General features: G+C 39.1%; 1 protein-coding gene across 3 annotated transcripts in view; it reads right to left on the bottom strand.

Annotated features, from left to right (window-relative positions):
- Window positions 1-13,078, bottom strand: part of Tenm3 (teneurin transmembrane protein 3) — a 224,670-nt gene that overhangs the window by 12,277 nt on the left and 199,315 nt on the right. For all 3 annotated transcript variants that reach the window (XM_012516586.2, XM_023699614.1, XM_023699615.1), the window contains exons 22-23: window positions 11,904-12,139; window positions 3,204-3,500 (exon numbers count right to left, since the gene is read on the bottom strand). In XM_012516586.2, coding sequence (XP_012372040.1) covers window positions 3,204-3,500; window positions 11,904-12,139 — 533 coding nt within the window. The remainder of the gene's footprint in view (window positions 1-3,203; window positions 3,501-11,903; window positions 12,140-13,078) is intronic.

Genomic DNA, 13,078 nt, shown 5'->3' with positions numbered 1-13,078 from the left:
CATGTATTGTCAGCATCTGTAAATCCCTTCCACTTCAGAAAATACTCCACCTTCCCATTCACTTCACGTCGGTCCAGTACTTTCTCTACCACAAACTCTTCAGGTTCTGCTTCCTCAACTTTTTTACTTTTTCCATTTTGTTTCTTTCCCATTTTTTGCAATGTAGTTTTATTGGAGGCCATTTTTTTCTGCAGACTTGAAGAGTTCACCGCCTCGGACCCTTGGTCGCGGGTCCGCAGTTTCGGCCTGCGCACCTGCAGCTCCACTCGCACCCGAGCGCAGGGGGCCGAGGCGCAGCGCGGGCGGGGGCGGGGCACAAACTTTAATTAAACAAAATAATAGGAATTGGACAGTGGTATTGCAAAATGTTATCCTCAAATCTATATCTTATTTGTAATGTTTAAAACACTTTACTAAGTTATTCTGAAATTATTTTATCCAAGATTGCTTTCCAAAATGGAAACACTGTAATGAAAAAAGTTTGCATTGTATCTTTATTATATATGTGTATTTCCCATCTCTGACAAAACTAAACAAAAGGGATATAAATGAAGGACCATTTTGTATCTGTATATACAAAATAGTATAGATATACATCTACTTTCTCTTAATTCAATGAGAAGAAAGATTTATACTAATAGTGTTTGGACAGGATATCATGTCTGCATCTTGTACTATGAATAACTACTATGAAGACAATGATATGCAATGTATTAAGTATTGTAACTCTCTTACTAACCTGTTTTGAAACTGTCTCAATGCTATTTGTTTCTCAATAAAATTAATTTTAAAAATAAATATGTGTATTATACTGTTATAATGAAAGTGGGTGTTATAGAATATTTGAAGTATCCAGGAAGTTATGCTGATAATCAAGAAAAGGTCTTACTTTGATCTGACAATGTAGTGTGATGTGTGATGTGTGGTGTGTGGTCTGTGTGTGTGTGTGTGTGTGTGATTCATTTCTTTCTTTGTGCTTGCTAGTTTGGCCTGTTAATTTACCAGAATCTGATGGTGTTTCTATTCATGACCACCAGAGACATCATCTTAGGTTTTCAGCAATGTTTAAGAAATACTTCCTCTTGATAGAGCCCAAAATATCTTCATAGGATTTATTTTTTTTTCCTTTTTCTTCATAGGATTTAAATGTAACCAAACATCTTTGATCTTCTCACACTAACCTAAAGGCTTCCATGACAATCACCAATGCTATACATATGTACCATACTCTAGATTTAGTTGGGAGGATAAAAACATAGGAACAGAGAAACTAACAGTAGTTTCTACTTACAGTTAAAAGCAATGAAAGAAAAAAATTTGAAATAACTTTAAAATCATATTTCAATTTCAAAGATGGCTAGATTCTGGGTAGAAAATTATTTTCTTAAGAGTATATCAAACTTTCCCAGTAATATTATTCCATCGTGCACCTGTTTTATCCAAGTTCCCAAACATGTAGCTACCAAGTTGTAAACATGTTTGTATTTGTCATCTAAGCTATGTTTTAGCTGCCATTGCTTTCACTTGGTTTAATGGTTTTTGTTTGTTTGTTTTGGGCAGAACCAGGGATTGAACTCAGGCCCTTGTGCTTGCCAGGCAAGCGCTTGTTCTACTGATCCATCTCCCTGGCCCCCATTGCCTTCACTTGGGATGCTGTTTGTCCTCTCACCCTTTGTGGTATTCAAAGCCACCAGAGTTTTATTTTATTAATTCTCCCCCCAAATCAAAATTTTGTCCTCTTAGATTTTGCATCAAATGTTCATGTCCTATTTTACTTATTTCTGTGCTTCCCTTTACTGTTTATATTCTTTTGTCACATCCCATTGCTGTTTCTAAACTTTTTCCCTAAAATATGGCTACTTGGTTCCAAACCCACTCCCCTGAGACTCCACTTTCTCAAAATGCTATTCGTCCTTGTCAGCAACCTGACCTGTGGTGCCTGGATCTTGCTCTGTGATGTGGGTGTGACAAGAAAGGAGTGGCGACAGAGAGAATTTATTAATCAGGTGATGGAGGACTGAAGGAGAAGTTCCTCAGGAACCTGATTGGAATTGATAAGATTGAGAGGAACCCACAGAATTCCAACGATAATATCACTTATGTGACTGATACCTCCCAGAGCATGATGGGAAAGCCTCATCGGATGGGACTCAATCTCTGAAGACCAGATCTGCCCAACCAGTACCTCAGGAGCTAGAAGGAGGTTCTGTATTGTAGATACTCAAATGTACAGCAAGCATCACCTGACTAGTGCCTACCATGGGGCAAAAATGAGAGAGACCCAATAAGCAGACAGCTGTCATCAAAGACTGTGGTGTGTTAACCTGATAGGAAAATAAAATGTATATCTCTCTCTCTCTCTCAAATAAATAAAAAAAATTAAAATTAAAAAAAAAACAAAAAAACAAAACTGAAATCATTTTCTCATGCTAAATGTTTGTCTCAAAGAGAAACGAAACATCTCATGAATATGCCCTTTGGTGGATTATATTTCATCAGACAAAAATTCAGGGAGATCTTTCTTTCCTTTCGTTTCATTTCCCTTTTGACCTCAGTCAATACCCTAAAATACCCCAAGCAAACGTCATACAGCTTAGCACTTTATACCTGTGTAACTAACTCTGACACTCTGCTTCTGGTATTGTGTATATTCTTCAGAATGAGAAAAAGTCTACTATAGATAGAAAAATGGAAAGAGACCACAAAGTATCTGCAAGTGTGGCTTTCTAAGAAAATAGCCTCTTGGGGTTAATATGCATAAATAGGACCTGCATCCTTTTTCTGGCTATGTTGAAGCTCTGCCAGGAACAACAAAAACTGACAGCTTTAACTGTGCTAATGTGAGGCTCCTTCTTAAATGAAAGTGCTGGCACAGAAATTATTTACAAATGACTTACCAGCTCAAGGTCTAATTTGCGGATGTTGTCAGTGTGTAAGCCTGGCAGGTAGATAGTGTTATTGCTTGTTTGTTTACAGCATAAATCACTTAAAACGGTCTCAGATAGTAGAACTTAACTAAGGAGAATCTACTTTGCTAATGCAGAAATTCATCATTGCTTTCACTGTGACTGCCATATTGATACTTAGAATAATGAATGGAACCCTGTCATATGCTGCAGTTTTTCTTCTCGCAGTGCTCAAGGTGATAGCTGAAGAATGCTAATCATCTCTTTCCTAGTTCCAACCTCAGGGTGCAGGCATACCTTTTCTAAGTATGTGTAACTCCATGTTTTACCATCAGCAAAGACTCGGGATACAATTCTCCCCTGTCCATCATAATCTACTTTTTCACTTGTAGTTCCACGCTGAATGCTGGCAATTTGACCTGTGGATGAATAGGTGACATTGACGGCCATCAGCTTGCTGCTTGGCAGCCAGAGAGTTGGGTGTCCTGATGTGTCATAGGCGATCCTTAGTAGAAATTTACGATGGTCATCATAGATCTTTTCTGTCTTTGTTGTTCTATCAAAGTCCACTGAAAGGAGGTTTCTGCCATTAACCTGTTACCACACAAATGAGATGATAAAATAAATCATATTATTCCAGTAGAAGAGACTGATTACTCTTCTGAGCCCCCAGCATTGTTTAAACACCATTTATGATGATTTATTCTCTGTCAGTAAATTAATTTACCAACTTCTTGGGTATAAGCACAAGGCAGTAGTTTAACTGTTTTTAAAAAAGGCTTGATTAAACAGAAAGACAAGCTGGAATTTGCTCACAACCTTTTAAATTAAATTTTAAAAACTAAAGCAACTGATAAGAAAAATTCCAAAATGTCCTGGCTTTAAAACTTTTTCTTCTTCAGAAGATCCGAGGGTGATAAACATGACACCTATGTGAATTACTCAAAGCTCCTCCCTCAAAAAGACACTGGAAAATAATTGCTTAAAAATTAATCATAGTTACATTAAATAAAACACAGTGGTAAATGTGACTGTAACCCTTAGAAAAAGTTAAGTAGAAGCTGGAACCCACATTACTGTAAATTATTAATAAGTTTAAATAGCAGGAGGTTACAAACATGATCACTGCTTTTGGCCCACTGCTGAAAAGTCACGACATCTTAGAATGCTGTTGGCTTTTGATAACATCTGGTTCACTGGCAGGGACTTCAGAGTCTCACTATCATAGCTCCATGGTCTGAACACCAAACTTAATTTAGAAATCTAGCACCAAGTTGCTCTAATAGGGACTCTGTGTGGCTGTGTGTCATGGCCAGAATCCCTGACTGAGTCTGGGCTTCCTGTTGATAACTCAAAGCATACACAAACCAGCACTTATTTCCGCAGTGGGAATGAGGTCCTGACTCCGTTCCACTTTACAACTACTATGTGGTGTTTGTAGGCTGTGAATCCTGAGGGGAAGACACCATGACCTAGGCATTTTTCTGTCTTCTCTACAGCACTTTTGTGAGGATGTGGCTTGTGAATATGACAATGCTCATTAATTGGTGGGATCAGTAAATGGAAAGCCTTAATTTTACATGACCATCTCTTAACTACAGCTTTAAAACTCATAGTTTCAGCTGATTGGTTTATATGTATGTGCCATAGTTCGCAGGTAGTTTGTCCCTGTCAAAACTCATTGAAATTTGGTTGCCCACGTAGTGGTATTGCAAGGTGAAGCCTTTAAGAGGGATGTTTAAAGAGACTGAATTATTTCTCATTAGGCTAGATTCACTTTTCTGACAGCAGGTTCTTATAAACTATGTTAGCTCTTGTGTTTCCTATCAAATGTGTCCACTTGCCTTTCCACTTTCTGCCTCAATGCTCTCACTAGAAGCAGAGCAAATGCTAGCTAGCATCATGACTTAGCCTTTCAAAACCATGAGCCAAAATAAACCTTTTTCCTTTATAAATTACCCAGTCTCAGGTATACTACTGCAGCAAAAGACTAAGATAAAAATCTGTTTTATACACATACACATACACACACACACACACACACACACACACCCATACACACATTTTACTGTTTATTTGAATTTATATGTAATTGTATGTGTATATACAGATACAATATGAACATTTGTGTAAATCCAGGGTGAACTAATTTTTGCATTGTATAATTGACAATAAACACATCACATATAAAAATAGTCCTTAAACTTAAATTTTTCTAGTTAGTTGTTCAAGGGGAGTACTTTGAAGTCCATGGAAATGTAACAAGTTAAAAATACACAATGTTGGGCAGAAAAAACTTCAAAGGCTCAACTTACAAAAAATGAGAGGGCAGAGCCCTGGTACAACACTGTATCACAGCAGAAGCTTGTGTATTAGAGCAGGTATGGTGCATGGGAAGGGAGACAGAGACAGGGACAGGGAGACAGAGACAAAGACTGTCTTGGGTGAGAAACCTGGAAACAAAAAGCCTGATTTTCAAACCTGTCAGGGCTTAGGATCAGCCTGCCTGTGGGCTTTTTATCCCTCTATGTCTGCTTTGGCTTTTTATAAATAAAGAGGTCAGGTTAGATCCCTTGGGCTTTGTCTCTCAAATTCTATTGGATCTGGACCGGCTGGCTGATGACTTCTTGAGCTGCCATTTTCCCATGCGGAAATGTCTGAATATTAGTTGCTGTGTTTCATATGAACTTTGTGAAACTATATGGGTTTCAGTTGCTGAATGTTTCACATACTTTGAAGAAGCTACTAGCTACTGTTACAGTATATTTTCTTTCTTTTTAGATTTTTGCTTTCACTTTGATTAGCACACAGTGCTTATAGTACACAGTGATTACATTTACTCTGGGGAGTTAGTACATGTACATACTATATCAATTCGTTTTTCAACCCCCTCTTCCATTTCTTGGTCTCCTTCCCATTTGCAGAAACTCTACCTCCATTTTTTCCAATTTTGTTTTTCTGTCCTGTTATGATTCTGTATATGATTAGATTTCTAAATTTCTTTGTAAAAATATATTAATGCTTATTTCTACTTTTATAAAATTATTTTTCCTTCATATTCTGTAAGGACTTAAAGTCCAACATATCAATATTTGATGGAAAATGCCTGTTCCATGATATGTCAAAGATGTTTGATATCTAGACAGATGGGGTAAACTGAACTGCATATATTGCAGGTTAATAATAAGCTTCTCTTCTGGAGGGTTCACAACCTAAGTTAGTAGATCAAAATTGGATAAAAGAAGGGCTGTGAGGTCAGCCAACATTATGGCCTTAGCCTTTCAAGGTCAGTGAAGACTCGGGACATAGGAGAACCTGTACTGTAACAACATGTAATTCAGTTGTGCTCCAAATTTTCTGATCAAGAAGATTATGGAGCCACAGAGGAATGTTTTTCTCATACCATTCCTCTGCAAGTAACTTTTTTAAAGTCCATGGAAAGAATCAATATCAAATTAACTTGATAACTGGTGGAATCAGGTGCCAATATATACAGAGTACTACTTTTTCATAAGGAAAGATAAACTTGAGTCATTTGTAGAAAAATGGAGGTACCTTGAGGCCATAATGTTAAGTGAAATAAATAAATGCATAAGCTTAAATATTGTACAATTTCTCTTGTATGAGAAACCCAAACTGCAAAGAAAAGAAAAATAACACAGAGATAATAGGACAGAGGGAGATGGACTGTTTGCAAATAGGAAGAGAACAAAGAGATGGAGGGAGGGGAGAAGGAAAGGGGAGGGGAATGAAAAGAGAGAGATGATGTGTCACGTACTTGTACCAATCAAATCTACACAAGGATGATCATTATGTGTGCAAATGGACACACTGTATATGACCATTGTATTAATGTAACATGTATTAATAAAAACAAAATTTCGAAGGCAAGAGGCTCTGCATATTTGAATGGTTGTATTAAGGCACTTGGGTTCCTCAGATTGTGTTTTAAAGTAAATCCCCTCAAGTGTTCAAGTTTGTCCTCTTTTTCCTTCATTGAGCTGTGCCAGAGTAGGAATAAACTATGCAACACTGGTCGTGTAGCTCTCAGTGCTGCCCCTGTGCCTGCCCCATCTGCTCTTGCATTTGATTTTTATTTGTATTGCCATTTGTCCTGCTTTCCTTATTCTCTTTTGTCTGGTCAGTATTCCTGCTGGTTAGAGTAATGGAAATCTGGACTGCAGATCTGGTAAGACTGGTTCGTGCAGAAGGGCACAAGGGTCTGGAGCCCCATCTTTTCACTACCTCTATCTTGCTGCTGACTTCTGATTCGATGCTTTGGTTTGTGACTACAGCTGCACGATGACAAACCTTCAGATCAAAACTGACATCACTGTTGCCATTGTGTCTGTACCAAGCACGTCACTATTTAGAACCAGCTGGGAACATTGTGAGGCAAAATAGTGGGATGGATGCTTTGATTCTTTTTTTTATCTAGACAAATATTTTATGCATACAATGCCATTTGTATATCCTGAAACTGAAGCAGTAAATTTGTTTTGGGAATGTGTTTTCCCACATTTCTAATACAAGCCAAACTTTTAGCCACTGTTATTATTTCCGGATGCCAGTGCTGTTATTCAACATGTAAAATTTCAAGAGATACTAACAGACTTCCCCTTTTCAAATCCCTCCCAGATAAGCTCAGAGTTTCTTCTTTGGTATTGTAAGTGAAGTGTGGCAGTCAAGTGACAAGTTCTAAGACACTGGCTGCTTCTCCACACCTTTTAGAAATCATGGTAAGTTTCTCAGTTTTTTTGTTTTATAGTAGTAAAGTACCAGTATTATTCTGTGCCCCATTCTTTCTAAAAAATCTTAAATTACAATTTAAGATGAATCTAAAGATGAAAAATCTTAGATCATTAGTACTATATATATATATATATATATATATGTATATATGCACCAAATATATGTGTCCAACCATCAAAAATTGAATCAAAATGCTGTATATGGATAGCAGATCACCATTAATTCTTTTGTGTTGTGCTGTATTTCTTTTAAGCATGAACAATCTCTGTTTTCAAAGATCACACCTGCATCACTGTAAATATAATCACAGTGTGCCTTTGCTATTGGGTAGGGGGCAGTAATAATTTTCCCTCTGAATGCTCAAAAAATGGAATTATAATGACATCAAACAGTTTTCTCAAAGAGAGGTGCCATTCCCACACAGTTACTCATTCATCCAAAATGTTAAGGAGGGGAGTGAAGGGGGCTGGTGGTGTCACCAGAATGTCTGGTGACGGTATCAAGCTTCTCTTGTGTCCCTGTGGGAGCCCCAGCTTGTCATAGATGTTCTGTGCCCCTGCACCCGTCACGGTGCTGCTGCATGTGCAAGTCCACCCCAGACTGAGCCGCTCCGGTCAAATATCACCCCAGAGTGACGGCACAGTAAGACTGAAATGTGCTATCATGCGTATGTATGCCGTCAAGCACCCTGGTAGGTCTCAGATTTGGAGAAGTTCTTGTAAATGATTCCTCCTTCTTCTTTTTTTTTTTATCGTGGCATATTTACTTTTATTGTTGTGCTTAACACAAGTCAAAGTTCTTCGAATTGGAGCTCGCTGCAGCGCCAGACGGGCTGGGAGCTTGCAGCCGCCCAGGCTTTCCCACGGCGGGCGGACGTTGTCGTGGGTGGACCTGGTATGATTCCTTCTTTAAGCAACTGAATTCTAGGTAGGTTGAGGGATACACTTTACTACTAGAACACTACAGCAATTGCCTTGGTAACTGATGGTTACTTCTAAGGTCCATAAAATCCCTAATAAAAATTAGGACTATTTTCTAATGATTATAAGACAAAGATAAATACTATACAATAAATAAATTACTATACAAACATTACTTATTTGTAATTTTAGCTATTAAGTTATAGATTTAGCTTTATTCTACTATTATTTCCTACATATCTATCAGGATTTTATGTACCTGTTATTTCCTATGTTTATCTTCTTTTCCCTTAATGTGTTTCATAAAAATGCATTTCATATTACTAAATTCTTAATACAAACTTTTTAATCTAATTCTTGTCTATCTACCTTTTACTCTTGTGTGCACACTTTCGTATCTTCATCTATTTTCATACTGTACCTATGAAATCTAGCATTAGCTTCATTTACAGCATCAAGCTCCTGCACACACACTTGCCTTAGGAGGATCTGCTTTCCTCATTGTTTCATTTACTGGAAACATAGTTAAGTCTACCAAGTGTCAGGCACATAGCTAAATTTAGGTCAAAAACTTGAAAATGAAAAGAAGTTTCTTCTAGGAAACAATGAGAAGCAGGAGAGGAGATGCCTTTGGTCTCAGAAAAGAAGGCACACAAATGGCTCTTCTGGCTGATTCAGGTCATGCACGGCCACTGGCCGACCTGCCTGTTCTCTTCCCTGTACCGGCAGACAACTGCCTCAGTCCTCCAATCAGCCTTTCACAGCTTACTTTCTCCCTACGATTCCTCTCCTGGAGTCCACAGAGGAATGAAATTAGCAGTCAGAGCCGGCACATCCAATCTTATCTTGAAAGAAACCTTCCCTTGTGATCTTGGCATTGTCTCTAGGAGAACAATCAAAGGTATCAGCTGGAAATCTCCATTCGGTATCACTGCACAGGCCATTTAAAACAGTGTATTTTCTGCACTGTCTTGCTGAGGCATTGTGGTTCTGCTATTTAGAAAGGAAGAAACGAACACCCATGCCTGTGTGCAAGAGTCTCCTCTTCCCTGAAGAAAGATTTTCTTTGTTTAGAATTAGGCTTCAGACTGAGTTCTCTCTTTTCCTCTACTGTCCCTAATTTCTTTTATGCCTAATTTTTTTTTTATTTGAAACTAGTGTTATAAGGACTAGGGGTACACTGACACATAACTTGTCTCAAAGAACAGCAAGAAATATATCATGTGGCCAGCTTCTGCACAGCTGTTTCCCCACTCCTCCTCTTTTCTGGTGTTTTCCTTCCCAGCACACTGACGAGCTCTTCTCTAGGCATCTGTTGTGTGGGTACAAACACCCAATGTCTGCCTGAGTGGCTGAAAGTCTCTGGGTTAAGGCTAAAGAATGTATAGCCTTGCCTTTTATTTTCAAAGCACCGTCACACTGTTTTATTTGATTCTTGTAATGGTTGCATAAAAAAGAGCCAGTGTAGTAATACAGTTATGGATATCATATATATCACAATGTTTTGATATACCAAGGTAACATATAATTTATCCCATAGCATAGATACCATGATATACACAAGGAAACAAAGATTCAGAGATGTTATGATTTTCCCATAATAAATGTGGGGCCTGACCTGTATTTCCTGACCTCTAGTTAAGCACTCTGGCTTTGGTATATACAGTGAGAGCATAGGTATGAGCAGTGCCTTTGTGTCCTAAGGAAGGCCTGTGTCTGAGACTGGGTATGACCGTGTGTCCATGCTTGTGTGTGAGCACAGTACCCTTGCTTCAGGGATGGGAAGAATAAAGCCTGTGAACAGCTTTCACTTCAGAAGGGCCAGGGAAGCAGACCCAGCAAAGAGGCAGGGAGCGGCAGCAGCTAGGGAAGACGAAGCTGCCATTGCTTCTGAGGTTCAGGAGAGGACGAGGCAGGTGGCTGGAGTTCACTCTGGTGATACAGCATGACCTCCTGTCAGTGATGAGAAAGAAGCCTGGGGCTTGCACTTCCGCCCTTTGCTTTACCTTTGACCCTAGTCCCACTTGTCCTTCTAGTGTCCTGTGTGTTCCCTTCTCAATCCTCTGACCTGCCCTCTCTCTAGCCTCTTGTTGTAGCCTGTCAAAGCGGGTCCAGGGAGGTGTGGAACCAGGGTATCCTGGAGCCACCGCCTGGCAATGGATGAGGTAGGAACAATGGTTGTCAGCTGCAGAGACCATACATTTAGGGTGCCAGACCCCCTCCTAAAGTTGAGGTGGCATCGCAATATAACCTGTAAGCTGGATAGTCTGTGTTGGACCTGCTGATTCTTTTTCTTTTTTTACATTATTTCTATTTCTTGGAAGTAGCCAGAAGCAATTTGTACTTGCTGTTTCTTACCCTGAAGGATTGGCAAAGTAAATAATGTGGATCTGTTAGGGTAATAATTTAGCCATTTCTAGTGCAGAAAAGAGGACATTAATGGTAAATTCCATGTTTTGTTCTCACTCCTTGATTTTAAGTAATTTTTTTAAATGGCAAGGGAAGTAATGTTAGGAAGAATTATGTACATTTATCTGATAGACTAAAATTTGTTTGCTAATATAAAGAATGAATCAGGTTTTGTTTATTGTGGCTGAAGGTGATTTCTTGCAACCTATGTTTCAGTGTTTAATCTATGTTGTCTTTGCCAAATAGCATCATAAATCACAGCTTGCCTCCTAGACATATTTGGTCCATAATGTAAGGCAACAACAACAAAAAAGACCTAACAAATACATGCAGAGAACATTTTGCAAAGCTCAATTACACTAGGATAATGAGAAATAACACATTTCCTATAAAAGTCATGTAAGTTGGGGTTCTCCATCAACAGAGAGGCAGCAGCTAGGTTCTGACACTGGTGGTCTTGATGTGCATCCCAAATGCAGTGTAAAGTATTGAGAAGCTGAGGAGGAACTCAGCTTTTGATGGCCAGGCGACTCTTAATCATCATGATTTCCACTAAGAGGCCATCGCCCTTAACCCAGCAAGTAAAGAAAAAGCCGAAGATTATTAAAATAACCTTAGTGAAACAAGAAACAATTGATTTCCAGGCTAATTGGGATTGTATTTTATGTAATTCCCTAATTCTCTAGGGAAGTATTTATCTTTAATTATTCAGCTGTTTCTAAAATAGCTGATTCTTACTATGAACACTCTGAACAGGCTGTGGGTGCTTTCTCTCTTTCTGTGGGTAGCATGCCACCTTCGCCTTGCAGGTGGCACACTCATGCTCGGAGGCAGGTGATGGTGACAGGAGACGAGGCCTGCCCTAAGGGACACAGGGAGCTAGACAGCCTTCTCTGCTCACCAACCATTAACTTACCCTAAGCTTTCGACCAAACACATTGACCTTTCCTTGAGCTTGTTCTTTCCGGAATCTCCATTCCACCAAATTCTGACCATTCTCACCAGGAAGAGTCATGTTTCTTTTGGCCACCGTTGGATTCGCTGTACCAGCCAGAACATGGGGCTCTGTTTGGTAGTGTGAATCCAGACCACTGGCGTAGATTATTCTAAGAGAGCCATCATAACCAATCTGGTAGCTGTTCCTTAATTGATCTGAAAAGCAAGAAGCAGAAAACAGGCTGTTTAATATGGCTTGAATATTTGTCTTACTGCACACTCAAATAATGTAAATTTCTAAAACTTTAACTGAACCCCATTTATAAAAACAAACCAAGAGGCCAGCCTAACAGTTCAGCGGACTAAAGCGCCTGCTTAGGCATAGCGCAGTGGGCAGGGTTGGATCCTAGGCATGCTGTGCCGGCCCTATCATCCTGAGGGTGTGCTGTGACCGCTATTGAGACTGGGCGTGGTGGCGTGCACCTGTAATCCCAGCACTTGGGAGGCTGAAAACAGGAGGATTACTACAAATCTGATTTGGGTAGTGAGACCCTGTAGACCTTGTAGACCCTGTTCTAAATATAGAAAAACAAACAAATAAAGAAAAACAAAACAGAAAATAAGGAGTACTTGGTATCTTCTTAAAGAGTAACAAAACAGCTTTGATTCTTGGCATTGTATACTGTCAGAGGTTTGGCTTAGCATAGATTTTAGGATAGACTTTAGGGAAATTAAAGTCTTTATTAAATTTAATATGTTTCACTTGGGCCCCAAACTTTAAAGACCCAATCCAGAAATGGGGATCACGCTTCTCAGAGGATGAAATTAAAGAAGCGAGTAAATATACGAAAAAATGCTCCACATCACTAGCAATCCGCAAAATGCAAATTAAAACAACATTGAGACATCATCTCACCCCAGAAAGAATGGCTATCATAAAGAAATCACCCATCAACACATGTTGGAGAGGCTGTGGGGAAAAAGGAATCCTTCTCCACTGCTGGTGGGAATGCAGACTGGTGCAACCGTTATGGAAATCAGTATGGAGACTCCTTAGAAAAGTTGGACTGGAAATCCCCTTTAAACCAGCTATTCCTCTACTGGGAATTTTCCCAGAGGATCTGAAAACATCATATCATAGGGATATATGTGTGC

Source organism: Octodon degus, unplaced genomic scaffold, assembly GCF_000260255.1.
Source record: "Octodon degus isolate 3935 unplaced genomic scaffold, OctDeg1.0 scaffold00114, whole genome shotgun sequence".
Taxonomy (NCBI): Eukaryota; Metazoa; Chordata; class Mammalia; order Rodentia; family Octodontidae; genus Octodon; species Octodon degus.
Note: the sequence above shows the minus strand (reverse complement) of the source record. Positions and strands in the feature narration are given on the sequence as shown.